The 27,218-nt window shown below is 47.7% G+C and overlaps 1 protein-coding gene across 7 annotated transcripts; it reads right to left on the reverse strand.

Annotated features, from left to right (window-relative positions):
- Nucleotides 1–2,074: 2,074 nt before the first annotated feature.
- Nucleotides 2,075–26,609, reverse strand: UBN1 (ubinuclein 1). Of its 7 annotated transcripts, none has more exons than XM_055709627.1 (18): nucleotides 26,457–26,609; nucleotides 25,467–25,893; nucleotides 23,600–23,686; nucleotides 22,545–22,640; nucleotides 22,133–22,267; nucleotides 21,417–21,520; nucleotides 19,831–20,269; nucleotides 16,998–17,068; nucleotides 15,546–15,675; nucleotides 15,204–15,322; nucleotides 14,596–14,724; nucleotides 13,534–13,677; nucleotides 10,474–10,524; nucleotides 9,259–9,301; nucleotides 7,699–8,919; nucleotides 6,190–6,304; nucleotides 5,641–5,730; nucleotides 2,075–3,070 (listed from the first exon to the last, which is right to left on the reverse strand). In XM_055709627.1, the coding sequence occupies exons 2-18, from the start codon at nucleotides 25,704–25,706 to the stop codon at nucleotides 3,018–3,020; spliced, it is 3,267 nt and encodes a 1,088-aa protein (XP_055565602.1). In that variant the 5' UTR covers nucleotides 25,707–25,893; nucleotides 26,457–26,609; the 3' UTR covers nucleotides 2,075–3,017. The 7 variants fall into 7 exon arrangements, with proteins under 7 accessions (XP_055565602.1, XP_055565599.1, XP_055565600.1 ...); XM_055709624.1 differs by having other exon boundaries at nucleotides 6,052–6,304; XM_055709625.1 differs by lacking the exon at nucleotides 10,474–10,524 and having other exon boundaries at nucleotides 6,052–6,304.
- Nucleotides 26,610–27,218: the final 609 nt, after the last annotated feature.

Here is a 27,218-nt window from a genome sequence, read left to right on the forward strand (position 1 = left end):
CATTTTAGCTGTTGACCCTTTTCCAAGAGGGAAATTGCTGAAGCAGCATTAGAGTTGGGACTAAGTGCAGTTCACTCCCATCTAATGCTGCTAATAATGAACAGGTCTACAGCTGCAGGAAACAGGGAAGTGCACTGGGATGGCACCAGGGGCTTCCACACCTAGAGCATGTTCATTTCTTTTCCCCAAATCCCAGCTAATACCCAATCCCCAGTAAATTCTGTCACCAACAAAAGCAGCTGTAAGCACTCACTGCACATCCACCCTGGCTTTGGGGATTAACATCGTTATTTTACCTTTGCTACTGAAAGGATCGTGCAGGATAACGCCGTGGCTCCAGGGTCTGAACCCCACATGTTCCTTCCAGATGTCAGCTTCATGCTTCGTGAGGAGCACACTGAATGAGAATATGAAATTCTACCACCACAATGGCTAGAAACAAAGCTGCAATTTACTTACCATGTAAGAGCCTTTAGTTAAAACCAGTAAATCAGTAATTCACTCAAGAAACAGATGATCAAGAGATGATCATCCAAGCTGAAACACAAACTCCTGAAAACAAAGTCATGAAACTCTAGAGGTAAGGAGATGGGAAAAAGCATTTTGGAAACTTTGAAACAATTTATTCAGTTGTTCTGTACAAGATTAACAGTTTTTATACCATCCCCACCATCTTCAGCAAGACAGTCCCAACACACACACAAAAATAAAATAAAAAAAAATAATAATTAAAAAAAAAAAAAAAAAAGAGTAAACCACAGCTCTTACACCCAAAAGGAACTGCCATACTAAGTAAGTGTCATGGGAGCCTTGCCTCCCCACACCGTCACGAAAGCGTTGCAAGTTGCCTCGTCAAGGCAGAGACACTGGATTCCTGGCTCCCCATCAGCTCTCAGGTCTCTGTGTGGTTCTGCCTTGCTGTGACTCTGCTCCATACCATTCACTCATTCATTATAGCATGTAAAGAAAAAAATATCCCACAGAATTTCCACCAAATAAACATTTCCCTGAGGCAAGAGGCTTCGCTAAATTCCTAGAAGGAGGGCATTCTGCTCTGGCCATGCACACGGTGCTTCCCAGCAGAAGCATTCAAGTGAAAGCAAAGAGAGGGAGTAGAACCAGTACCTCAAGTCACTCGCCGAGAGTCCCTATCCTGCCAGGTGTCTGAATGCTCTTTCAGCTGCCATGGGAAGTTGAAGGTGCAAATTACCTCTCAGGATTAGGCCTTCAATGGGAACCATGCGACATCCACTGCTCAGAGTCCATCAATAACGGCTGTGCTTAGTTTCAGTAACACAACTTCTGTCTTTGGCTCTTTTGCTACAACCTAGGTATTTTCTGTAAACAAATTTTAAATCTGAGCAGCTTTTTGTTCTTTTTTTTTTTTTTTAATATAAACAATGCACTGATCTTGGGAAATTATGTATTAGCTCAAATTGAAAACAGCCCATCTTGGATCTTATCAAAACTGGGGAAAACTAAAGTAGATATTTGTTTTTATACTCAGCGTCAGCATCTTTCCCCAAAGCTCAAGGAAGGCTGCAAGCTTCTGCTTGAAATACCAGTAAAGTCTGTGTGGATCAGCGCTACTACCGCACAATTCAGATTTAGCTGTGGGGGCCTGAGAAGAGGCAGGCTAGGAGAGAGCAGAAAATCAAACCCTATAAAGCTCAGCTGGAACCACAGCCTGCCCTTAGCTATGCACAGACTGAAAGGGCATGCTCAGGAGAAGTATTTAGGTCTAAGACTTAAAAAAATTAAAAAGAAAAGACACACCCCAATTATAGATGGTCCCCATTCCTGCAGCTGTGACAAGCACATGATCCTAGTGCAGAAATCATTGAGGAAAGCAATATTGTTCTCTAGAATTCATTTGACTAGTAGTGACCTTGGTTAATCTAGATCGTTCCCTCTGCCTGCCAAAGAGATCACAACCGACGACCCTAGGAAAGAATGGCTTTAGGGGAGGGCCTGGAACCCACTTGCACAAACTTGGATAAGAACTGGTGCTCTTGCTGGATTTGGTACTGTACTTGCAGTCACCAAGACACCACTGAAGTCCAGACAGTGCAGCTTTTTCTTTTTTTTTGATGTGCAACCATAAAAAGCTCTATTAAATAAACCAGAATACATTTTAAATACAGAATGATTAAAAAAGGGTTGAGGAGCACACAAAACAGGGCTGAAATGTGTGTCACTAGTCCATTCTTGCTCCACCATAAAAGGCACTGGAATTATGTCTTCCTATACACGTGACATGCTGAAAAGTGTCCCATCCAATCCAATGCATTCGATGGCAACGAGGATAAAACTGAGCAGGAAAAAAGCATCCCTTGGAGGGGAAAAAAAAATAATCCGAAACCCAAAAGAAGTAGAATTCTCAAAGTCAATGACTGCATCTAAAAATGTCTCTCTAAAGAGTCTTCCTTCTCCTTCAGAGGGGAACATCAGGTGGTTCGTTAGGTTTACCACACAGGAAACGTTAAGTCCTCCAATTAACTGTAGCACAGTTTTATAGTACAATTGAAGAGTTAGTCAAATGTCTTCAGAAAGCACTGGCAGTGCTAGAATTATCCAAGTAAATCCAAAGCAGAAGAAAGAAGCACCTTTCATACCCTCCACTGGGAAACCAAGGAGGTAACTGGACTTGGAGGTACTTGGCAGATAAAGACACAGGTGGGTGGGAAACCACTGCAAGAAATCCAAGCCACCCGAGTCTCCCTGCAAGTTCTAGCTCCTGCCAGTGCCAGGGAATGCATGAAAGGCAGCAGCGATAAAACAGTGCTACAAAATGCTTCTCTCATTAGGGCATGGCTCAAAGTGGCCCTTTGTGTGGGGCTTAGCTCTGAAAGCCTCCAAGCAAACACACCAATGAGTTCCTCACTGCAGTTCAGTCTCTCCAGTTGTGAGGGGAAAAAAAAAAAAAAAAAAAAAAAGACACAGCCAGTATCCAAAGTTCATGACCTGTTCCTCTTGGTTTTATCCTATGTGTGCTCTAGCTCCCCTCCTCGCAGACGTCACAACTTGCGCTGCTGTGCATTGGACCCTTTGCCGTGAAGCTGAGAAGCATCTGAAAGAAAATACAACCAAGTGGGAAGGGGGTTTGACATAAGTTCCAGAGAGCTGCGCGCAGCTGGAGCAGCCAGGTTTCTCTGCACAGAAAGACGTACTTTTCCCTTTCAGCCGCGAGGAATCAGGGGGTAAGAGGACGTGCTTGGAGACACCTCACAACTAGGAGCAGCCCTGCCTCTGCACCTGAGGTGTGGGAAGCACTGAGGGTCCCTGTGGCCTCCCAGCAAAAGCACCATGGCATAGATTCAGATTGCTGGTTGACTGGGTAGCCTATGCCCTTCTCTAAAAGCCGCCCTACTGTGTCTCCCCACCTAGGACAGCAGAAATACATGGTACTGGCTGCCTTGCATCTAAAGGTGGTTTGAAATAACACCAGTAGTAGACCTTTGCCGCTGTAATGAAGGCTTTAGGTGCCTACCGATAGCAACAGCAATCATAGGAATCTAACAACTGAAGTAACAGAAAGGAACAGGTATGGAGGAAAAAGAGAAAATGCACTGAAGAGAGAAAAAGGAAGTAAGTTTAAGGAAGCAGAAGTTTTCCGGGAGCAATTAAAACTACCATCAGACTATGATGAACAAATGGGTGTACTGAGATGTGCAGTTAAGTAGCAGTGGCACTGAGCAGCACAGCAACAGCTTCTTCTCCAGGACAAGGACAGTTCCATGCAAGAGCTCAGCCCCAGCACGTCACATCTGTAAAGCGAGCACTCAGAACCATCGCCACAGCAGCAGCTGTGCAGGCACCTCCGCTAGCAAATGCAGCAGTGACAACACACAAGCAAGCACTGGATGCTCCTTGCTCATACGCTTTTTTGGTGAATGTTGGTATAAACACTTTCACTTAAGACATCAACATTTCCTTGCATTTGTAGCAACCTCCCAGAGTCCTTGCAGCTTTCAGACAGAGCAATACAGCTATGGCCATCTGCTTACACAGCCAGCCACAATTTATGCCGCAAAACAAATGATTACACTTTAAGATTATGGTGGTCACTTAAATTGTGTTCTTCTACAAAACACCACAATTGGTAGTATACCCAGAGATGATAGCACTAGGCTCAATCTCCAATCTTTATGTGAAAACACGAAGTGCAAAAGTGAGTCCCTGATGAAGCAGTCTCAATTGTCAGTTTTTCTTCACTTATCCCTAGTCACCGTTTGTCTACTCGCAGCTTCTGCCACCATGTCCTGCTTAAGACCAGCAGTCCATTGAAAAATGCCTTTGTTACAAGCCCTACAAGCAACAGTGAAGTAAGCAGCCACCCTAAATTCCCTCAATGGGAGAGGGAACTCCTCCTTAGTGACACAGAATACATTTCACCACCCATGTTCAAACCAAACGCGATCACCTCACTCTCTAGCAATTGTTAATTTAGAAACAGGAAGGAAGGATCTGCCACGGCAGCAGTTGCTGCTAGTAGCTGCTGCTTCTGCTCCACCACATTGGAGTGGCATAACAACCCACTTCAGACAAACCTCAGCAAAAGAAGCAAAGACAACAAATTCTTTGAATTTCCACCAGTGCACAGCACACTCTTCTTTCTTCAGCAAAGCAGCACTGCGCTCAGCAGTCAAGGGCAGTTTACCCTACAACTGCTAGGGGAGGCCACACGAACCCCAGCAGGTTATCCACACATCCAATGGCCTCAGTACGACAGCATTAGGTCAGCACACCCACTCCTAAACCAGGTGCATATCACCCAGTCAGACAATCACAGCAGGAGCAGGTACCGAGACAGTGGCACCAAACTACTCTGAAGCGCTAAAGAACACTTGATCGAGAAAGCAGAAATGGCATTTACCAATGGGATAAGCAACTCCCTGAAGCAGATAAGCCCAATCTGCTGGCCCTGCATTTCAATTTTCTAAATGCTGCACGGATCCCCCTCACTTCTCTCCTTCCTCCACAGTGCTACGTATTTACACACGCTCACAGCCCACCAGGCAGGACTCCATTTAGGAGCAGAGAAAGTGTTCCTCGGAAATCTCTTGTTTTATGCATTGCTTCTGCAGGCATCAAACTGGGGCAGGAACAGGCTTAACTGCAAAATCATCATGTTGTCAACACCAAGTAAGGCATCTCCATTTACACTACAAACTTGTCACGAAGGAGGTGCAAGCAATTAGCTCAGTGCACAGACACAAGACATTCTGGTCTGACACATTTTATATAGGTCACCAGTAACAAAACTCCACAGAGCCAGAATATTCATTCCTGGGCCATCCTGGCAGACTGTGCATAAACATGCACAGCTTTAATCCTGGCAGGATAATTCTTCACCACGATGCAAGCAGCAAAGCTGAGTACCTCCAGGAACCAACACTTGCTATAAGCACTGAGGGCCCATCATTCCACAAATGCACAAGTTTGCCCTGGCTAGCTAAAGAGGAAAGGACAGAGGGCTACGCCTCGCTTGGTACCGCAGCGAGGCCACGGGCTTTAGCGACGACCGCGCCGGTCAGCCAGTGTGGACAATCACTTTGCTTTTACCCCTAGAGGAAGTACCTGCTGAGATACAGGGTGATTCACCACGCAGAAGACAAACACGACTGTCTGACAAGTTACCTGGCAAACTTTGCGGTAAATGAGTGGACAGGGCAGAATGTGGGAGTGGCGCTGCATGGTGGGGGCTGGAGTGCAAGCCAGCTAGAAGACCTAGAGAGAAAAACAAAGAAAGAAGAGGGGGGAAAAAAGGGAACAAATACACATTGAAGACAGAAATGAGCAGAAGAGCTGCAGCAGTTAGCCTAGAGCTCAACTTCCAGCTATTGGGACTTCTGGGCTAGCTATAGGGATGTGCCCAAGGTTCTCCAAATGCAGCTGCTGGAGATCTAAATGCATGAACTACAGCATGAAGCAACAGCAAGAAAAATGGGTTGGTCTGCAATGGATTAACACAGTAGAGCACTGATGTTCTTGTTATTCGACAGCACAGGCACAAGTAACATACACATGCATGAACAGGAGTATACTCACTATGGCCAAGGCCATGGTGGAAAGTTCCTGGAGCAGGTCCCGTAACTATTGCATCCTTTGATACTCCTGCTTTTGGGGAGGAGTCTGAACTGAAGGAGATGACATGAAGAGGGAAGGAATGAATAGGAGAGATAATACCTAATGGTGTGGAGCTCAGGGCAGCTGGCAGCTTTGGATTGCTGGACTTGTAGGATGGAGCCAGTACACTTAAGGAGGGAGAATTCGTTAGCAGCACAGCTCCACTAGTTCCTTTCTGAAAAGCAACAGAAAAGGTCAGTCAGTAGGTTAACCAAGGCATAGTATCAGTCATACTTAAAAGAAGATCTGCAAAACATGGGGCGCTCAAGAATTCCTCCTTGCAAGAAGCACCCTCCCAGTCAGGGCCCAAGAGCTGTCAACCCTTGAGGCCACCTGGAAGTGCCCCAGACACCGGCAATCCAGCTGCTGGATGCTACGCTCGTCTAAACGCGACTGTATTGGATTTGACTCCGTTATTCCCTTACCCTGGAACTGTGCCTCTATTAGGCAGAGGAAGAACTTACGCACTGCCTGCAAGTTCTAGGGAGGATGCTTCCTGCTCACTTTTGGCAGTGTATCACTGCTGACAACTCAAGGCACCAAAGTTTGGTGTACCCCTGCACCCAAGAACATTATTTGAGATCTCTCCCATGGAGAGACATACCACTGGGGAATGCCTTTCAGCTCTCTATCTCAGTAACAGACAAGGTACACAGGCTGAGCAGTACATGGTTTTCAGGCCCATTTAAATATACTCATTTAACTGCCCAGCTCTTTCCACATGCCACAAAAGGAGGCAGGTATGAGCAGCCAACAACAAATTAATACCCAAGCATTAGGAACTATTACATTTTGTTATAGATTAAAATTATGGCCCTTATACCATTAGATACAACTCTGAATAACACAAATTTTTACAGGTAACCCAGGAGTCCTTCACGAGACATTGTATCCCAACAAACTGTCAGAACCTGAACTCCATAGTGTGCCACTGAGCTTGATTTCAAACATCACTTCAGTAGCTTATGGGAGTAACCGGGGAGCAACAGAAAATGGGCAGAGAGAACCACCAAAGAAAGCTGGGTGGGCATTTTGAGTTTATAGTCCAGTATCTTAAGTTATTTAACCTACAGGTCAGTTGTGAAGAAAGTGGCAATAAAACCAAAATCACTTGCAATAATTTAAGAAAGGCCAAGTTTGCAGACCGAATTAACAGCAAACTGGTCACTACAGTATTAGTTTATGCAGTGATTTCTAGCACTCGCGATAACTTACCTTACCACACTTCCTCCTGACCCAAACAGGAGCCCTACTGTTCCCATAACTCACAAAGCCAGGGCAGGAACATTACACAACCTACACAAAAATCGCAGTCTGGAAGGTACCACAGCATTTTGCTTAGCTGTTACTTTAAACTGAAAATGAAAGCTTGACTTCTGCAGCGCAAGCCCATGGCAAAGGCCAGGACTTCCCAGGCTAAGCAGCCATGATCCAGACAGTCATTCAAGAATTTCAGGAAATTCTTTTGAAGTCATCACTTCACGGCAAGTCTGAACAAATGAGGAGATGGCCTGACACAATGCCATGCATTTTCCTGGCTTTAGGCTGGGCCAGCACACCCCTACTTACCGGCACAGAGGTAGAAGATGCGGTGCTGCTAACAACAGCTGGCTTTAGGGAGGAGGTCAACAATTTGGCCACCCCTTGAGTGCCCCCGCTAGAATCTCCATTTGAACCTCCAGGAGGTGCCACCAGAGTCAGTTTCTGAGAAACAGGTGTCTTCTTCACGGAGGAGCTTGAGGATGGGCGGCTGGATGCCTGGCCCGAGGAAGGGGTCTGCACACTGGGCAATAAGCTCCCAGAGGAGCAGCCCTGGTTTGCAGAAGCTCCAGATGAGGAGCTGCTGGAAGAAGCCCCATGCTTGGAGAGGGAACCAGAAACGAAGGGCGATTTGTAAGATTGTCCTGAAGAGCTAGAGCCACTTGAGTGCTTTCCTGTGTAGCTGAGAGATGATGAGGATGAGCCTGGGCTCTTGTGGGAGCTGCTGGAGTTTTGGGTGCTGCTTGGTGACGCAGAGGAATGGAAGCTCTGAGCTTTGGTTGATGACTTGACCTGCTGGAGGAGGGAGCGTTGGGGCAGTGGGGCAGAGGACTTGGGATTCTGCAGTTTGACAAACTGAGCCGGGGAGGTGAAAGTTTTCTGTAGCTGGCTGCCTGAGTGAAAGACCTTCACCTGAGAAGCCTGCACTGGGGTGGATGTCTGAGACCCATGGCTTGGCCGGACCAGGCTGTGGTGTTTCTGTTTAGCCTGGTGCGCCTCAGGAAGGATTTTGCTGGGAGAGGCTTGGCAGGATAGGTCTTTGTAATTAGAGTTCTCTGTCTTTTTGTCTTGAGAAGACTGGCCCAATGCCAGGGCCTGCTCAGCCAGGAAATTTAGAGGAGACTGGAGGGAACCAGAGGATGATGTAGGAGAAGGGTTGGACTTTGGAAACGTCCTCTTCTCCTCTGAGGATGCAAGAGTTGGGATCTTCTCTGGTGGAGCTTTTGGAGCTCCAGGAAGAGTAAAGTCAGGGCTCTCTCCCACTCTGCTGTTCAGCACAGCCAGTTCCTTAGAGACTGCTTCGAGGGAGGAAGTGGGATTATGAATTAAGTCCTCATCCAAGGAGTCATCCATGAAGGTAGCAGGAGTGCCAGTGCTGCTGGCTGCTTGGGCTGTCCCAAGGGACAAGAGTTCTCTGGTTTGGGCACTGATGCCCAGAGCTCCTCCCTGGGGCTCTGAAGACAGAGCTAAGGTGCTGCTTGAGTGCATCGAAGGAACAGACATCTTTTTATCTGGCTTGCAGGAAGATTCCTGGAACAAAAAAATCACAAGAGAAGGCAGTCAGAACAGAGGCAGGATTTACTGCTGACAAGGGAAGGGAAGGTTCGCAATTTGGGGATAAAAGGCAGAATAAGCAAGTTCTGTGCCTGCTGGCCCCCCGCCTCCCTGCCAACTACTGCTGTTGCCGCCATCAATTTTAGCTGCTGTTTTAGTTGTTTTTTCAAGCCCAACGCCAACTAGCATTATTTCACAACACAACTTCTTTGTACCTAATGTATAGATACAAGGCTCAAATACAGGATTTAAGATGGCAGTCACCTGACTCTTGGTATATGTCAACCACAAGAACCAAAAACCACAAGAACTCACCTTCACTTTCACCTTAGTAGGAGCTATAACTTTCTTCTTCGCCCTGTTTTGAGGGAGACAAAAGAAACATAGCTCACTCAATGTCCACATGGAAGCATCCAATTAGGGAGCACACCTGGGCCCTGTTAATGACGATCCACTGAGTCTTTTACAAAGAACCAAGGGAACAGAGGCAGCATCTCGGGTTGCTAGGATTCAAAACGGTGTGACATTTGGTTGCTGCTCTAGGAAGCCCCAACTCCCACGCAGGGGAATGAATTAGGGAGCAGAGCAGAGTCTCGAAATGGTAGCAGAGCAGTAAAAGCACTCAACAGATACCTCCTGCACCAGCTGCAGGGCCAGGAGCTACTACAGGAACCCACTGCTGACCTAGCTATAGCAACACCCAGAGAGAAACTGATACAGAGACTGTTTTGGAGAAAAGTTACACATTTCTTTCAGGTTCCCAGAAGAAGTCAAGGATGCAAAAGCATCTGCCAAATTCATGGAAAATAGATCATTTGGTCTGGTCAGATGCAATCTCTGGTACAAGACATCCCTGAACTGCTGGAACAGTATGGCTGAGGGAAGGATGACTCTATACACTCTATTGCATACTCTCTCTCACACTTCCCTTCACCCATCCAGTGCCAAGAACAGGACTGTCTGTCAAACAGACATCAGCCTAAGTCTGTATCATCATCTATTACAGACTGCCAGCAAGATCCACAAGACCCTTTGGCACTAAAGCACCTGCCCAGCTGGATTCTGATGGCTCTCTTGCTTTGCCACCCACAAGCCTGTTGCACCATCTTCACTAGCTTGAGCTCACTGTACCCCTCCTTTAACCAGGCAACAAGAAAGAGGGAATCCAGTAAGGACCGACTGAACAGGCAGCAATAATCACAGTGCTGGCATCACACTCCATTTTACCTCGATCTGCCTCCGAGGGACTAGCACAGAGGCCTGACTCCAGTCTGTTGAACAAGGCCAGGAGGCAACCTGGCTTCAAAGTTCTTCTCTTTCAGCTTACTGTACAGCTAAAGCACCTCAGAAGTCTGTTGTTGGGAGATGTCACACACAAACAACTACTCTCCCTACACCTCCCCAAACGAAGCAGCGCCAAACTATCTGACAAGAGCCAAGCAAACTCAGGTGCTCCTGCACGATCCACCCAGGCCCCAGGGAACGGAGTTCACCAGTTATCACTCCAAAGGAATGCTGCGCGATACTCACAGGACTGATGTGAGGTGTCCATGTACACGCCTGCTCTCCTTAAACAGTGTCCTAAGAAGGGAAGAGAGCAATGAGAAGTGATATCCAGCAAGACCCAGTAGAGCAGCTGGGATCACTGGAGATAGAGCTGCAGAGTACAGCAGGGGACTTAGTGAAATTAAACCCACAGAGAGCAAACAAATATTCATCCCTTTTCCAGGAAAATCCTCCTGAACTCCCCCACGCAGTTCCCTCTCTGGGGAGCTATGCTTGTAGGCGCTGGAAAGGCCATTAAGGCAGTTGTTGGACAATAACTAAGGAAAAAGCTCTGCCAGCTTAAAAAGCTGACAGGCAACTGGAGAGGCAGTACAATCGTTCAAGCTGGGCATTAATTACTGCTGCCACAGATCATCCAAGAGCTCTTCACCGATTTCAAGGGAGAAAAGTTACCTTCCCTTGCCTCAAATACAGCAACAGGGATGAGAAGCCGTCGCACACTGTGTGTCTGTTGCCTCCGCGTCCCCGGCAAACAGCTGAGGTGACTTCTTAAATCAGCACAACCATTTCTGTAACAATTGACTAACCACAACCAATAAGTACAGCTTCAGCCAAACCCCTTTACTACCATGGCTAAGTAAACCAGAATCTCACATGAACACTCTTTCACCTAAAACAGCTGCCACCTCAGATGTCAGGGTGAGAAGCTTATAAATACACCATCAGTACTGGCATACAGAATACACTTCTCCTCTGCTATTAACAGCTTAATAAAGACTTCTGTCATCCTTTTTCCTCTTAAAAAGCAAGTTGATTTTAACCTTGTATTTTGTTAATTGCCTTTTAGTGCTAACTGAGGAAACTGAACCATGGCAGGGCCCCTCTGAACTCATACACAAAGCTGCTACTCTGTCCACCTTCAAGTTCCTCTTAAAGATAAACTTCTGTGATCATGATGACAGTGAATCAAGCTGACTTGTCCACAAAAGTTTACAGTTCTCCTAGTGCTGCCAATCCCTCCCCTTATGTGTGGCTGTCGGTCTACCCTCTGTCTTTAAACCACCAAGTCATAAAATCGTAGAATATCTTAAGTTGGAAGAGACCCATAAAGATCATCAAGTCCAACTCCATCGAGTCCCAGCAGGAGAAACCATTGTCCTTGAGCCGTTGGAAAGCAACCAGGAAAACCACTTTTATTCAGTTATTCTGTAGTTAACTTCACTGGAAGGCCCTCCTACACTGAGTCTTAGGTGAACATCTGTATCCCTAAGAACAGCTTCACCCACAAACTAGGAGCAAAAGATTTTAATTTCCTTCTATTCAAAGAAAAGCGTTTTTAAACCTTGGCAAGCTAAGACTCTCAAGCTGGTAATATCTTTATTAACTAAGCAGGAATCTGCACCCACCTCCTAATGCCATCATTCAGCTCCCGTACACTACAACACACTACAACCATGCTCACTACTTCATGTGCATATGCAACTGCAATAAATGGCCACAGACTTTTCCAAAGGGATCCGTTAACATGCTACCCATACTTACTGCTCTTAAGAACTGGTACCTACTTCTTCCTTTATCCCCCATGAAACCGAAAAAGCAAGTTCAGCAGAGAGAAGACAGCACTGCCCATCTCTTTATATACAAAGAGACAGAGATTCCAGCAGTAAGACTGTACAGTTGTCCTTTCTTTAAAACTATTGAGCAAAACAAAGGAGGCCAGAAGCTGGTGACAGTCCCAGTAGAACGACTTTCTTCAGTTTGTAGGGCTCTCTGCAACTGCCAGCTCAATGGCACAGATGGTGGAGGGTGTGAAAGAGCAGGAAACAGCAGTGAAGACACCAGATAGGGTAAAGAAAACCACACCAAATTCCTGCTTAGCCTGCCAACTCTCTGCTGTGCTAGTGCAAGCCCCTAAAACATTCTGCTTTGCTTTCTTTTGGGAATACTCTAGGGAAGATTTCCCAAAGTGTCTGAAAAATGTATCCTTTGTGAGACAGATTACAGAGTAATCCTTTGTAACACAGGGTCAAGAAACCACAGACCAGTCAGCCCCACCTCAGTCCCAGTTCTACCTTGTAACTTGTCACTGCCAGCAGCATCCAAAGGTCAATACAGGGAGCAAGACCACTGAACATTGTCACTAAAACCTGGACAACAGCACGGACTGCACTCTCAGTAAGTTTGAGGGTGACATGAAAACAGCGGGAAGGGGGAGAATATGTTGGAAGACAGGGGCGCCATTCACAGGGACCCTGACAGGCTGGAGAAGGGCCAACACAAACCTTGTGAAGTTCAACAAAGACAAATGCAAAGTCCTGCAGCTAGGATGGAATAACCCCACACAGCAACACAGGCCGGGTGCCAACCAGCTACAGAGCAGCTTGCAGAAAAGGACCTGGAGTCCTGGTAGAGAAGTTGAACATGACTCACTACTGCAAGGGTGTACTGCTGAGAGCTAACTACATGCTGGCAGGTATTAGCAAGAGCACAGCCAGCAGTTCAAGTGCTTACTCCTCTCCGTTTAGCACTTGTGAGGTCCCATCTGGATATGGCATCCAGTTTCAGGGTCCTCACAATAAAAGAGGGATGTCAACAAACTGGAGACAGTCCAGAGCCACTGCGACGGCTGAGGAACAAGGACACATGACAGACAAGGAGAGGTAGAGGGAGCTGGGTTTGCTTAGCCTGGAAAATGAGAAGACCAAGGAGGGATCTAATGGCAGTCTGCCACTACCTGAAGAGCAGGGAGGCCCAGAGCCACAAAGAAGATGGAGCCAGACCTTTCTCAGAAGGTGCACAATAAAAAGCAAAAAGAGGGAATAATAAGTTCAGTACAGCAAGGGGAATTCTAATTGGAAATAAGGAGAAAAGATTTCATGAAGAGCGATTAAGTACCGTAACAGGGGCCCAGAGATGCTGTGGTAAACTCCATCCTTGGAGATTTCCAAAACTCCATACAACGAGGCCCTGAGGACTCTGATCTAACTGTGAAGCTAGCCATTCTTTGAGCAGGGGTAGGGCTAATGACCTTCCGAGGTCCCTTAGGACATGGAATCCCTGGAGTACAACTTGATTCTTGCTCACCTGGCCTGCATCCAGCCTTTTGGCCAAAGGGGCTTCACCTCTCCATCTAGGAAGGTCTTCACATAATCCTCTAGAGACTGAGCCTTATTCTTGTCAAGGTCATAACCATCCAACTTAATCTTCACCAAGTGGCAAAGCAGCTCCCTGAAGAACAGGAAGATTTCAAATACAGTTACGCAGATCAACTTTCCCCAGTTGGAGGTCCTCCCGTTTATCCAGGGCTGGCTAAATACGCCAAGACACACCTGGCTCTGTAATACCTTGCTAATAAAACCGACCCTGTGCGGCCTCCGCAAGAAAAAGGAAGGGAAAGGCACGTTCCTCGCTCTCTGTGTGCACACACATCAATGTGCCAGGGGATAATAGCCTTGTTACCCCTTCCCATTTTAATCTCCTGAAGCAGCAGAGGTGGTAAACCAGTGCCAGAATTACAGGCATCATTAACAACTGCAGAACTGAACCTCTCTGCAGACCTTCATGCTGAGAGGCAATGAGAAGGCAGGAAGTGAAGCTTGCTTTGTTCTACATGAATCAGCCACCTACAGAGCAGCACCCCAATTTGTTACAGAGCAAGATGAAAAAGACAGCCGGACTGATTCTCATTTTATCCTTTGTCACTTTCCCCTTCACCCCACACTCTGTTCTTTGTCAGACTCCTGGGTGCCAGGAGCAGCAGTCCCCATTAACTTCACAAGCGTTCACAACCAGATTCTGGTTGTCTTAAGAGTCTGGTCTGTAAGATTTCAGCAATTCAGCTGAGTTCCTTCTTTTCCTAGAGATCCGCCCCTCTTTTTGGCCTCTGCATAAAGGCTTCTTAGCACTTCTCTCAGTCGGCCTATGCCTGAAATCAGCTTAATTTTGCAATGTATATAAGGGTGAGATTTAATAAACGCAATAGTGGCTTCCATAAACGGCACAGTCTGCCACAAACCTCCAAGCTGACTGTTACTACAGACGATGAGCGCTGCTCTGAAAACAAGATACACACACCGAAATGCTTCACTTCCAACTGCATAGAATAAGACAAGTCACCAGTTCACTTAATATCTAAATCATGCAAACCTGATTTCATCATTCCATTGAAATTTCTTTCGCGGTCCCATGACACGCTTCCCTCCCTTTTCTTCATCCTCCTCATCATCAGAACAAACTCGATCGCGCTGTTCTTTGTCCTTTTCCTCTTCCAGCATCCTAAAATGGAGACAGAGATGAAGTGGAAGTCATTGTCCTGGAGGTTCAAGGACAGGATTAAGTATCTCTAACAACACTGTTCAGAGGTCTCACTAGTCAGCGATAACACACGCATGGGAAGAGGGCCTGAACCTCTTGCTTAGAGTGAGCTGAGCTAAGTGTTCAAAGTTAAGAAATCTCCTGATATTGTACAACAGAAACCACGGGACTAATCCAGCCTTACTGTTCTCAGACTGCCATGTTCTTAAAGACACGCCTGCACAGAAGGGAAACACTTCAGCCAAGTTACAGCCTCATCAATGCTGCTGTAGTTGGCTTCACCATAGATAGCACAAAGACGGCACACAGCTTAATTAGGCCAATTAATGCCCACCAGCAGTTTTTGACTACAGAACAAAAATAGGTGGTAAACTTCATGAGGTCACAGGGAGCCTGCTGAGAGGGGCTACAGATGCAGAACAAGCAAACAAGGAGCTTACTTGGCAAACCTGGCCTGAGTATGGGCTTGGCATTCCTCCTGGTACTTGGCCATCTGCTCTGGCATAGCCCTTCCAATAGCTTCCTTTAGCTTCTGTAGAGGTTCCTTCAGTCGGCCACCCTAGAGCAATCACAGAACAGACTGATGTTCCACATGGTGTGTGCCAGCTGAGGCACCCAAATCTGTCAGGTCAAGACCTGGCCAGTTCTGAATCTGCACCACCAAACGTGGTGCCTGACCCATGCTCAGTGCAGGACAACACCACCTTAGGTAGACAACAGTTGTGCTCTGGAGATTTGGGTTAACACACATGAGACAGGGCTGGGCTGCCAAATTCACTCACCTGCTCATAGAGATAAAGCTTACGGGCACGCTTGACCAGAGTGTCCTTACTGCAGGGGAAGAAAGCAGCCAGGTGAGCGTACACCCCTGACCGGATCTGGCTGTTCAACTCCCGGGTCTGCAGCTCTATGCTGAAGAACAAAACAAAGACAACGTTGACCAGGGATCTGGCAGGGGTTCTCTAAGCAACATCAGTGCAACTCTGATGCAACCTGGGGAGCCGGAGGCAGGGAGAGAGGGGCAGAGTACAAGCCAAACTATGTGATAGTTCTTTAGATTTTAGAATCAACAGACTCAAGCCCTTTATCCCAAGCTATGCCTTTTAATCTAGTTTCAGAGTATCTGCAAAAGGAACAAAAGGATGTCAGCAGTCTCATTTGTTCTGCAGTTCTGCCTGGCAACTGAAGTGCAGGAGCATCAGGCAATGAAATGAGAGGTACACGCTGCTTATGTCAGATACTACGGCAGTCTAACTCAGGATTATATAGAAACAAACTTTATCCCTTGAGCTTGAACTTCCTTCCCAGTGAAGTAGGTTAGAAAGGTCAGCGTGTGCCAAACCCATCTGCACAGTTATATAAAACCTAGGGAGACCAGCTTTTTAAGTTTTTGTTTGGTTTTTTTTTTCTCAGTGTCAGTAAGTGTAAAACCCTCTAATTGATTATATGGCAAAGTCACACCAATCTATAATCTCTTCTCAATGTGGTTAAAGTTATTGGTTTGACAACAGATTAGGACTGTTTGTGCAGTCACCACTAGAATGCTGAAAGGTGGTAATCACCACTTGAAACGAGACAGAAACAGACTCCCAAACTTCCTTTTGGCATTTCCCTTCAAGTGCCTTGATAAACCTTAATGAAATTAAAGCCTCTGTGTAAGTATTATTACACTGTGATGATCACAAAGCTGCGTGCATTCATCAGCCTTCTCCAAGCACTTGAAGAAGAATGAAGCCATTATCAACAGCTGCGTGAAGCAACACTGGTATTCTATAATTGGGGAACTTGAAAACACAGAGCAGTAATGGAGTTTCCCCAGTACGCACAGAAAGCCAGTTGAACACAGCAGTCTTATCCCAGCTATAAAACATTCCATACAACATATAACTTAAGTAGCAAAGAACATGCCTGACATCTCTGACAGGGGGAGATTTAGTGTTCTTGTATCAAGTTACAATCACAGGTCAAGTGACCAAATTTAATTACACAGATACCAAGTAACACCTTGAGAACAGGAGACCTGGATACATCCCCTCCAGCATTCCCCTACCTCAGCTATACATCATAGTTCAACTGAAAGCCATTCCTAGGATAACATGAAAGTCTCCTAGGCATGTTCTGAGTGCAGGATCTGTACAAAGACATCTGCATAACTCCTGCTGAACCTGCTCCTGAATTTACCAAAAATGCTCTAATATTCTCCTTCCTCACTCCTCTCTCACAGCAGCACTTACTCCAGTATGATGTTGTTGATATCCTGAGTGAAGAATCTCTGTTTGCCTTCTCCCTCTGCAGCTCTGGCAGCCTGGAAATCAGCAAATAACACAAGTCATCATCAGTTCACAGATACAGACAAGCACAAGCAATCAAGTAGTCTTGATTCAGAAATACTGTAAAACAAGGCACAGTTTTATTCCATCAAACTCTGCACCAGCTACCTGCTGTAGACAGGCTGAAAGATGCCACAATTGATAGACAGGAGAGAGATTCATGCCTGCCCCGCTCCTCCTAGGCCTCCTCAGTTCCAAGCCCAACCCTGCCATCTGAACTGGTGAGACCATGCCCTGCCCACAGACCTTCCCATTCTAGATTCTCCTGTCCAGATGTACTAGTCAAGTGCATTGGAATTGCTGCACTGGAATGAAGATAACCTCCATTTAACAAAGGAGATTGCTTGGTGGCAACGGGTGGCTTTGGCATACTTCCCATGGGGAGAAGGGACAGTTCCAGTGCACGGTTTTAACTTCACATTAGAGCTGTTAGATTGAGTAATATGAGCATAGCACTTGTCCCTGGAACATTTAATGAGGGTCAGGAATACTTATCACCAGGCTTTCTAGACCAATCTGAACACTAAGCTAAGAAACCAACAGAAAGACCCACAGGGGACAGTTATTCCCAATCAACACCATGGAAACTAAAAAAAAAAAAAAAAAATTAAAAAAAAAATCCTGTTCAGGAAGCTTCCTGAGCTATGACTGCAGCAAACACAGCACTGCCCAAAAATCACACCCATGAAAAATATGTCCAGCAGGAAAATAATTCCAAGAGATTAACAAAACAGTAAAAAACTGCCAAGAGCTTTCAGTCCCTTCTGAGCAGGGATGTAAACAAAACTGGGATTCATACCACAAGGCACCACATCAAGTTAGCGATTCCTTGCAAGGGAAAGCAGACCAGGACAGAAGGGCATGATTTTGAAATCCCCTGATTTAACACTCCAAGGTTGAGGCTGGTAAGCAATTAATTTATGCCCAGAAAGTGTACATTCCTCTTTGTCAGCAATGGTTGGTGGTGTCAAAGGAAAAGGCTCAACACTAAAGAGAGCCCTCAACAGGAAAATTATTTTAGGAAGGAGAGGGCTAAAGTCAAATCAGTTTAAGTAGAAGAGGAAATGCCTGGAGGCTCCATTTAATTCAGGGGATGCTCCCACCTGCTGGGATGGAAGACACCTGGCTCACAGAGGTATGGCACCTCTTCATCCCCACCTGCAACAGAGTTCACGTCACAAAATCCTATCTGACAGAAGCTTCAATTTCTTAAACCTTGTATTTGTCCTCCCTGGTTTCTTGTCTTAACACACACAGTCCAGCAACAAGAGACACAGCAGCAGAAGCATCTCAGCAGGAAAGTCTGTGGGTAGTCTGCTATTACACTATCTTGCAACCACATTAACGATCAGCTTGATATCATGGGACCTTCTGTAATATTCTCCTTTACCTCAGATATAGTTCAGAAACAGCTGTTTCACATTGAGTGTTTGCTGTTAACAACCTAAATAGCAAATAGAAACATCCATGAAGAGCTCATTCTTTTTATCAGCTGTGGCAATATTTTTCTCAATTCATCCTTCTCTTCCATCTGCTCAACAACACTATACACACTCAAAATGTCTCAGCAGAACACAGCTATCTTTAATAGCAACTCATCTTTAGTAACAGGAGTTATTAAGTAAGATATGCTTAAGTAACTGGTGCTCTAAATTACTGTGCCACAGAAGGCCGAACACACACCACTGCAAAGGTCTAAGAGCACTGTTTACGACTTAAAATCAATGTTTAAAAACTCTAGCAGCAGGAACAAAACACTTCAGCATTTATTGACAGGCTGATGGCAACAGCCCTCACATCAGAGGAGCCCCACTGCAAGTCTGAAGGCGCACTTCAACATGTCAGGAGAGGGATCCCTGACCAGTACCCAGGGCTCTCGCTTCTCCAGAAAAGCGCTTCCCAAAGCCCAGGGCAACACTTTGGAGAAGATGGGGGAGTCCCACAGGAGTCCAGCTGTAGGAGGAGCTACTGGCGAAAAGACGTGGGACCACACTTCTAGAAATTAATATATACCACTCCCTAAATGGTACCCCAACACTGAGATATTGAAGATGGGTAAAGAACCCAAACAGCCAGTGATGCAGCTCCAGTGTGGGAGATGTCAAATTGCATCCATGCTTCAGTGAAGGCATCTGCTTGCATATGACATGGGAAACAGCTCTAACAAATCCTCAAGCCCCATCTACAGGGCTTTTTATGCCTTCTTACACTGTAGGGCAGGTAATGCTTTCCAGCTGCACCCACTTATTTTATATACAGAACACTACAGGCCACTTCACAGGTGCTGTCCTGACCATCACAGCACATTAAAACTATTATGGTGGAATTTCCCCTTCAGCCTCATTAGTTCACATTTTAAGTTCATTCATGTTAAATTGACTTTGGTAATTACCTCTTGCATCCGGTCCATACTTTGCCAACAGAGGTCAAGAAGCAATACTGACAGGTGTGATATTGTACTACATTCATGCATTATTCATGTTCATTAAAGACAAAGTTTTAAGGACCTTTCCAAACCAAACCATTCTATGATTCAGTAGATAACAAGGCCAAGGCCTTTGACGCTACCTGATGCCTAGGCATTCAAGAAAGTGACTTGGCCATAAGAGAAAACTGGGTGACACAGCAGTGTGATCCCATGTGGCACTGCACTGTGCTCTTCTCTGCCACAAACCCAGCAGAGCTGCCCCCCTCCAGTAATCACACCATCCTACTGCCCTGCAATGAACTGCCATACCTGAGCCAGTTCTTTGATGCGCTTCTCCAAAGGGGCTGGCAGGCCTTCTGGGAGGGATGGTGGTTGTTTGAAATCTTGTTCCAAGCCCATCCCAATAGGATCACTCCCATCCTCCACATCAGGAAAAGGACTTCCTTCTGGGGATTCACTGAGAAGCCGCTCCAGGTCTAAGTCAGTTAATGAGTCCATAGCTGTCGCTGCCTGAAGCAGGTCGTTGTCACTGGCATGGCCAAAAAGTGACAGCAAAGGGTCAGCTATCGCCTCTGCCTCCCTTGGCGCTGGAGGTTCTGCTGGTGAAGGAGTCGCCACCTTCTGCTCTTCATCTTTTTTCTTCTGAGCATCCTTCTCTTTCTGAAACTTCTTCAGCATCTCCTTGACACTAAGAGCTCCAGAGTATTTCTTCTTCTTCTTCTCCTTACTTGCATTTAATGCCGTAAAGCTGTAAACAAAGTACAGAGGAGGAAAGGGAACTGAGATGAATACAAGATGAAGGGGAAGAAAGAAGGATACCTTCATCCCAGTCCACTTCAGCCATATGCACCAATCCCCTGGAAAGTCTCAGCCCCTTAACCAATTACACCAGGAAAAATATACTGCAGCCTTTTAAGGTCCTGCTGTTTGGTCAGCTTGGAGAAGAGACGGCTGTCCTTCCTCACTGAGGAGAGGTGATGGAGCTTAAGCCATCTCCACTCAGCTATGCACTTATTTAACTGCATGCATTGTTCCAGAAAGGAAGAAACAAGCAAGAAACACAAACTAGCGCAGAGGAACCGAAGCAAGAGAGAGTTAATGTGACAGCAGCTTGATGCTTCTTGCCTATCAAAACCAGAACAGCAAACTGCTTTTCCTTGCTACAAAGGAATCGTGTATCGACAGTACTGTGCCAGACATGTGGTTTGGTGTTGCCAGAAAGCAGATTCAAGCAGGAGAAAGAAAACCCTGAGTAACAGTTACAGCAAGAAGGAAAAAACTAGAAGGAAAATGTAGGAAAAGAGACAGAAGCAACAGATACAGACATTGAAACAGAGAGGCCAGGCAGACAAAAGCAAGGGCAAACCAACAGAACAAGAAGAGAATAAAGCACTCATCCAAGAAGTACTTTGGACAGGAGTACAACAACTACACAGCGAGAGCACCAACACACAACTTGCCTTTCTGCTCTGGCCACCCATGTCCTTCTGACCTCTTCCTCCCTGTTAACCTGACACTCATACAGCTCTGAGTTCATGCCCTTTCATTCTGCCCTTCCTCCCATCAACTTTGTCTTAGTAGTCCTTTTCCTTCTCTTCAGGCTCTCCAATATCTGTTCCCACCATGAGCGCCTAAACAGAGCTCCAAGGAACACCAACATCGCAGCTAGCTGTGCCCCTCTGCTTGGGACACTTGCTGTGGAACTGTGCCCCTTCTCTGATCTTCAGCTGCCTTTTTTCTCCCACTTTGGAAGCTACGGGGGTTTGCCTGCTGGTGTTTATGCAGCATGCACTTGAGCCACCCCACACCGATCAGGTACTACTGCAGCAGAAGAAATGCCACCTGTAACCCTGAAGCCAGGTGTCGAGCAGCAGGCGTTCCCTCCCCCTCCTTACCCAGCTTTTGGAAACTTGGACTTTTTGGATTTCTTTTCCTTGTCGTAAGAATCATCTTTCTTCTTCTTCTTCATTTTTTCACCTCCATCTTTCAACTTCCGCTTCTGGAGAGGGTTGAAATGAAGTCACAACCAAAGCATCTCCTACAATGCTATCTGCACCCTCAGAGCCATTTTGGGCCCTCTCCCAAGAACAGGAGAACAGCTCCTTCCCCACCCGACACATTAACCCAAACCCCACACATCTGTCACCACGGTGCTGGCATGCACTGTCTTCAAGAACTCACAGCACACCTAGCTTTTGCACTAGAGATGATCCCATCCGTAAAGGGGAAGGGATGCCAAATGCTGCTGCTGGTTTTCCCCTTTTAATCGCCTCACCTCAGCACTGTGAAAACAGAGCTGTCTCCAACAGACGCTGCCAAAGAGGACCACTGTTTTCTCCATCCCCATCAGGCTAACCAATTTTTCAGGGGGACAAGGGACTACTATCACCTCTACTCTAGGAACTAGACAACCCCACCAGAGCCTCATCCATGCCAGATGTGCTTCACTTTACTATCAAATACAGGGACAGAATGGTATTTCAAGTGTTCATCCCCATTCTGTCCACACCAATTCACAAACCTCAACTCTACTTTGAATGTCAACACACTTCACAACGCAAACTCTCCAAGCTCTAACAAAGAAAATGACCAAGAAAGCTGGCTTGCTGACCTTGGGACATTTTTTCTTTTTCTCTTTAACATAATCATCTTCAGATTCAGATGCTTGCCGAAACTGCAGTGTTCCTGAGTTGATGTAAAACCCTCCATACTTCGTGGTAAGAGAAGCCGGAACAAGCTCATCATACTGGAAACAACAGAGAACAATCTATTGGTGCTGTAAGCTTTGTTACCTCATTCTGTAGCTGAGTTGCTTGGAGAATGGAGTGGGATTTGTGGACCAAGAACCAACAGGGCTGTGGACATGTCTGCCAACCAGCATTCTCCTGCCATGCAGTTGCCCCAGGAGTTGTCGCCCCCCAGCCCTGGCACGCTCCTGGCTTGCACCCTGTTCAGGTTCTCCCCAGATGCCAGCTCAGCCCCCGCAGGCCTTTAACCAGCCTCGCTCCTGCCCCAGTACTCACTGCTTCAGAATTATCGATGAAGGAGTCCGATTCGTCATATCCATACCCCATGTCAATCAAGTCCTGAATACGGTCCTTTCTGCGTCTCTTGCCACCCTAAACAATAAAAGATGGACAATGTATTCATCCTCCTTTTCCATTTACCGTGGGGACAGGCCCAATACGGGACAGTGACATTGGCTCCAGCACAGAAAAGGGAACAAGCTCTGTCTTGCTCTTAGAAGCAGCAGAACCAAACCAACGTTAACTCCCATCATACCGTAATCTCAGGATACGGTAAATCCACTTTTAGGCCTTGTCACACAGAACCAAAAAGGACGTGGCCAAATGAAACAAGACGCTGACCTGCCAGACAGGCAGAATTTGTGTCAGCAGACTACGCTGAATTGGTCTGCACCACTTCAACGTTTCTGCCAGCACAGAGATGGACTGTTCTAACTGCTATGCAGTCAGTACAAAGTCAGTACTACATGGATCAAACATACACGTGGTACATCAGGCTGACCCATAGGTCAAATCTGGACCACAAGCCAATACAGCAACTCTCTATCCAAAAGTGCCAGTTGTAAAACATAATGCAGTTTTATTGCCATCTAGAGAAATAAAGTGAGAGGACGAACAGAAAGGAAATGGGTAAGACAGAGATGTCTGTTGTGCTACCCAGCTCAGTACTACTGTCCTAAGGGCTGCAAAGTCACCACAGCACCATACTTCAAGACTTGACAGATTACATCGTGCTGCAGCAACAAGGCTTAGAAATTAATCTTTGCTTAAGAAAATTACATTTCATGAATTACAGTAAGTTATTTGCTACTACAAGTGAGAAGGCCATTCACTTTAATCAGACTAATCCGATTTAAGAACGCATCTGAACTATTTTTGTGGAACACAGCCCTGAGGCAGAAAAGGAACATAGAAAACAGTACCTTCCACCTAGGATAAAGGACTGCAGGAGAACAGGAGCGTAAGAGCCAATAAACATTAAACTACTGGTTGAGAGCTAAGCAGCATTGCCCATTCTAGAGGATAACATAACATAAAGAAGAAAAACATACGTATTTTTCTTCAAACTTCCTAGCAAGAGCCTCCACTTTATGCCTTTCCTTTTCATCATCATTAAAGGGATCAGCCAGGTCTTTCTTCTGCAAAAATAAAGACGACAAAAACATCAGAATTGATCCAGTTACACTGCCACCAAATCCCCATGCATTAAACCCATCATGACTAGAGCATCCAGGCAAAAGCTCAGCCAAATCAACCTTTAGTATTTAGTACAGTACTATATAGCATCTTCATCAGTGACATAGAGAATGGGATTGAGTGCACCCTCAGCAAGTCTGCGGACAGCACCAAGGTAAGTGGAGCGGCTGCCGCCTGAAGGACATCATGCCATCCAGAAGGACCTGGACAAGCTTGAGATATGGGCCCACATGAACCTTATGAGGTTCAATAAGGCCAACTGCAGGGTCCTGCCCCTGGGCTGGGGCAACCCCCAGTATCCATACAGGCTGGAGGATGCAGGGATTGAGAGCAGCCCTGCAGAGAAGGACTTGGGAGTACTGATAGATGAAAGGCTGGACATGAGCTGGCAATGTGTACTCGCAGCCCAGAAAGCCACCCGTCCCCTGGGCTACATCACCAGCTGCATGGCCAGCGCGGTGAGGGAGGGGATTCTGCCCCTCTGCTCTGCTGAGACCCCCCTGCAGCGCTGCCTCCAGCTCTGGGGTCCCCACCACAGGAAAGACATGGACCTGTTGGAGCAGGTCCAGAGGAGGCCACGAAAATGATCAGAGGGATGGAGCACCTCTCCTACAAGGAAAGGCTGAAAGAGCTGGGGCTCCAGGGAGACCAGGCTTTTCAATACTTGAAGGGGGCTTATAAGAAAGATGGGAGCAGACTTTTTAGCGGGGCCCATAGCGATAGAACAAGGGGGAATGGCTTTAAACCAAAAGAGGGTAAATTTAGATTAGATATAAGGAAGAAACTTTTTAAGCTGAGGGCATTAAGACACTGACACAGGCTGCCCAGAGCAGTGGTGAATGCCTCGTCCCTGGACACATTCAAGGTCAGGTTGGACGGGGCTCTGGGCAGCCTGATCTAGTGGAAGGTGTCTCTGCTCACTGGACTAGATGGTCTTTAAAGGTCCCTTTCCAACCCAAAGCATTCTATGATTCTGAGAGCATCTCTAGGTTTTGGATGCTCTCTCAGCCAGTTCTGTACATGTCTCTAATTCTCCTGACTTTCAAAACAAAAAACAAACAAAAAAAAGCAGCGTGAATTATCAACGCACTGCTAAACAGTTCTGAAGAGCAACAGTAAAAGTCAGCAGAATCCAATCAACTTTGTTTTCATAGAAAAGCACCCATAACACAAGGTTCACATGCTACAGAAGTTTGCACATCATCATATCCTGAGAAATGGCTTTCAACAGGCAAACAATTGTCAGGCAACACTTGAAAGCACCACGTCCACCACACAGGAAGAGATGCCAAGCACTGTGGTGGAAGCATTCACACACAGTAGAGCAGAGTCCCAGAAAGATATAAGCACTTGTCACAGAAGTATCTCATTTCAATGCTCTTTGGAATAGAGCTCCTCATAGCCATAGCCAAAATCACTTTAGGCCAAACAGTTCCAAACCAAACGAGCATTACGTCCCACACTCTGCCACCAACACATCACCCTTCTGAAGTGCAGTTCCAGCCAAGGCAAAGGAGTGGGACAATGCAGGCTGGCAACAGCTGCCTGGATACCAGTTCTCCTGCCCGCGCGTTGCCTGACCACCCTCTTTCCAGCTCTCAGCACCTTACAGCTAACACGTGCCCAGCTCTCAAAACAGCATTAAAACAGCAATACCGAAAAAGCCTTTGAAATCTTCAGATACCATGCAGGTTCCCCACAGGCCACAGGTAGGGGACTCACCTTGTCTCCTAAAGAACCACCTTTTACTTTCCCTCGACAACTCTTCAGAAGATCTGGGTAGAAGAATTCTGGGCAACGTTTGTGATCCGGCTCAAAAAGAGTAAGCGTGATTCGAACAGCTGTCGCTGCCGGTTCAGAATCCTGGGGCTGCTCTCCATCGTCTTTCCGAGATCTCTTCAAGAAGCTGCTGCTCAGTGGACCATGGAGAGTGGTGAACGAAACCCTGTGGGGCTCCGTCATGGCTATGGCCAAGTCTTACCAGTCCTCATGGCATAGTTCCCATTGCATCACAAAAGGCCTGCTCCAGCTGCACAGACACGGATTTCACCGGCAGCTTAAGGGTAACTGAGGATGTTGGCTGTGGAACAAGGCATCTAATTCTGAAGTTTCCTTGGGAAACGGCAGAGGCCCGTGCTGCTAGCGCTTGCTGCAATCATTAAAGACAAAGAAAGAAGTCAAGCCTCGAACCAGACTTCCCTCCAAGGCTGGCAGCCCCCCACGCCGTCACTCCTTTCCAGCCCCAGGTGTCCATCTTCGCAGCACACCGCTCCGTTGCTACCGGCTGAAGGATACAGCCACCGAGCGGCCCCACCAGACTTGCTGTGCCGCGGCCCAGCAGCCCCGGGCACTAACGGCGGCCGGGGCCGCCCCGCCCCGGGCCAGGGCCCCGCTCCGGCCAGCGGCCGCACGGAGCCCCAGACACCCCCGCCCCCGGGCGAGCAACTCCGTCCCCAGCACCAGCGGGCGGCCCCGCGAAGCCCGGGCGCTGGCTGCCCTGCGGGGGGTCCCGGCCGCGCTACGGGCCGCGGAGCTGAAGGGAGCCCTGGGGCTGCGGGCAGCCCGAGGCCGGTCGCGCGGAGGGGGAGCGGGCCGCGGGGCGGCGGGGAGCCGGGGCCGGGCGCGGAGCCGAGGGGCGGCGCGGGGCGTGCGAAGGCGGCGGCGGGGCAGCGGGGCCGGGCGGGGGAAGGGGCCGGGCCGCCCCGCACTCACCGCCGCCGCTGCGGGACGCGGCCGCCGCCGCCGCCGCCGCCTGACTCCCGAGCCGCCTCCGAGCCCCGCGTCTACGTCACGTGCGGGGGGGCACTGCCCTCGCGCTGAAGCCGCGCACCCCGCGCCCAATCGCCGCCGCCGCCGCAGTCACGCCTCGGAGGAACGGGCGATCTCACAGGCGGCCGTGCCACGTGACGGGGGCGGACCAATCCCCGCTGCCGGTACCGCCTCGTCCCGGCAGCCCTTGCGCCGCGGCGGCGGGAGGGAGGGAGTGCTGAGAAAGATGGTGGCAGTGCAAGCGGCTTCGGACGCGTTTCGGGCTCCGCCGGCGCAAGGGGGCTCCCTGCCTGGCACCGCCGTACCTTGGGCTGCTGTGGGGAGGACCTGGGAGGGGTGTGGGGGCCGCGGGCCGGCACCGGAGGGTGAGGGGCGACAGCGGCGGCTGTTTCGGGGCGCTCAGAGCGGCTGCCCGCCTCCCCGTCACGTACAGACAGGCGCTCGGTGGAGCCTGGTGGAAACCAAAGGGTTGAACACTCCTGCCGCCGCGTTCATCCTGCCCCTCTTGGACCCAGGAGCGTTTAAACCAGCACAAATTTATTCCGTAGAATTCAATGCGACTTAAGGAGTGCAGGCAGCAGAGTGGGAAAGTAACAGAAGCTGTAAGCGCCAGGACTCCCGCAGCCCTGTGTTGGAAGACCATGACTGCGGGGGGAAGATAGACTCCCAGCCGACCCTGAACTTGTTTGGGACTGCCTGTTCCAC

The sequence above is a fragment of the Falco cherrug genome, chromosome 4 (genome assembly GCF_023634085.1).
Source record: "Falco cherrug isolate bFalChe1 chromosome 4, bFalChe1.pri, whole genome shotgun sequence".
NCBI lineage: Eukaryota > Metazoa > Chordata > Aves > Falconiformes > Falconidae > Falco > Falco cherrug.

What these genes read in the sequence shown, in the direction of transcription:
- UBN1 (XM_055709624.1), bottom strand. Translation starts at nt 25,706, where the DNA reads ATGACGGAGCCCCACAGGGTTTCGTTCACCACTCTCCATGGTCCACTG. An exon ending in ACTCAGGCCAGGTTTGCCAA is followed by an intron (nt 14,725 to 15,203) that starts GTAAGCTCCTTG and finishes TCTCCATTTTAG; the next exon opens with GATGCTGGAAGAGGAAAAGG. An exon ending in AAAGGCTGGATGCAGGCCAG is followed by an intron (nt 10,525 to 13,533) that starts GTGAGCAAGAAT and finishes TTCCCTTCTTAG; the next exon opens with GACACTGTTTAAGGAGAGCA.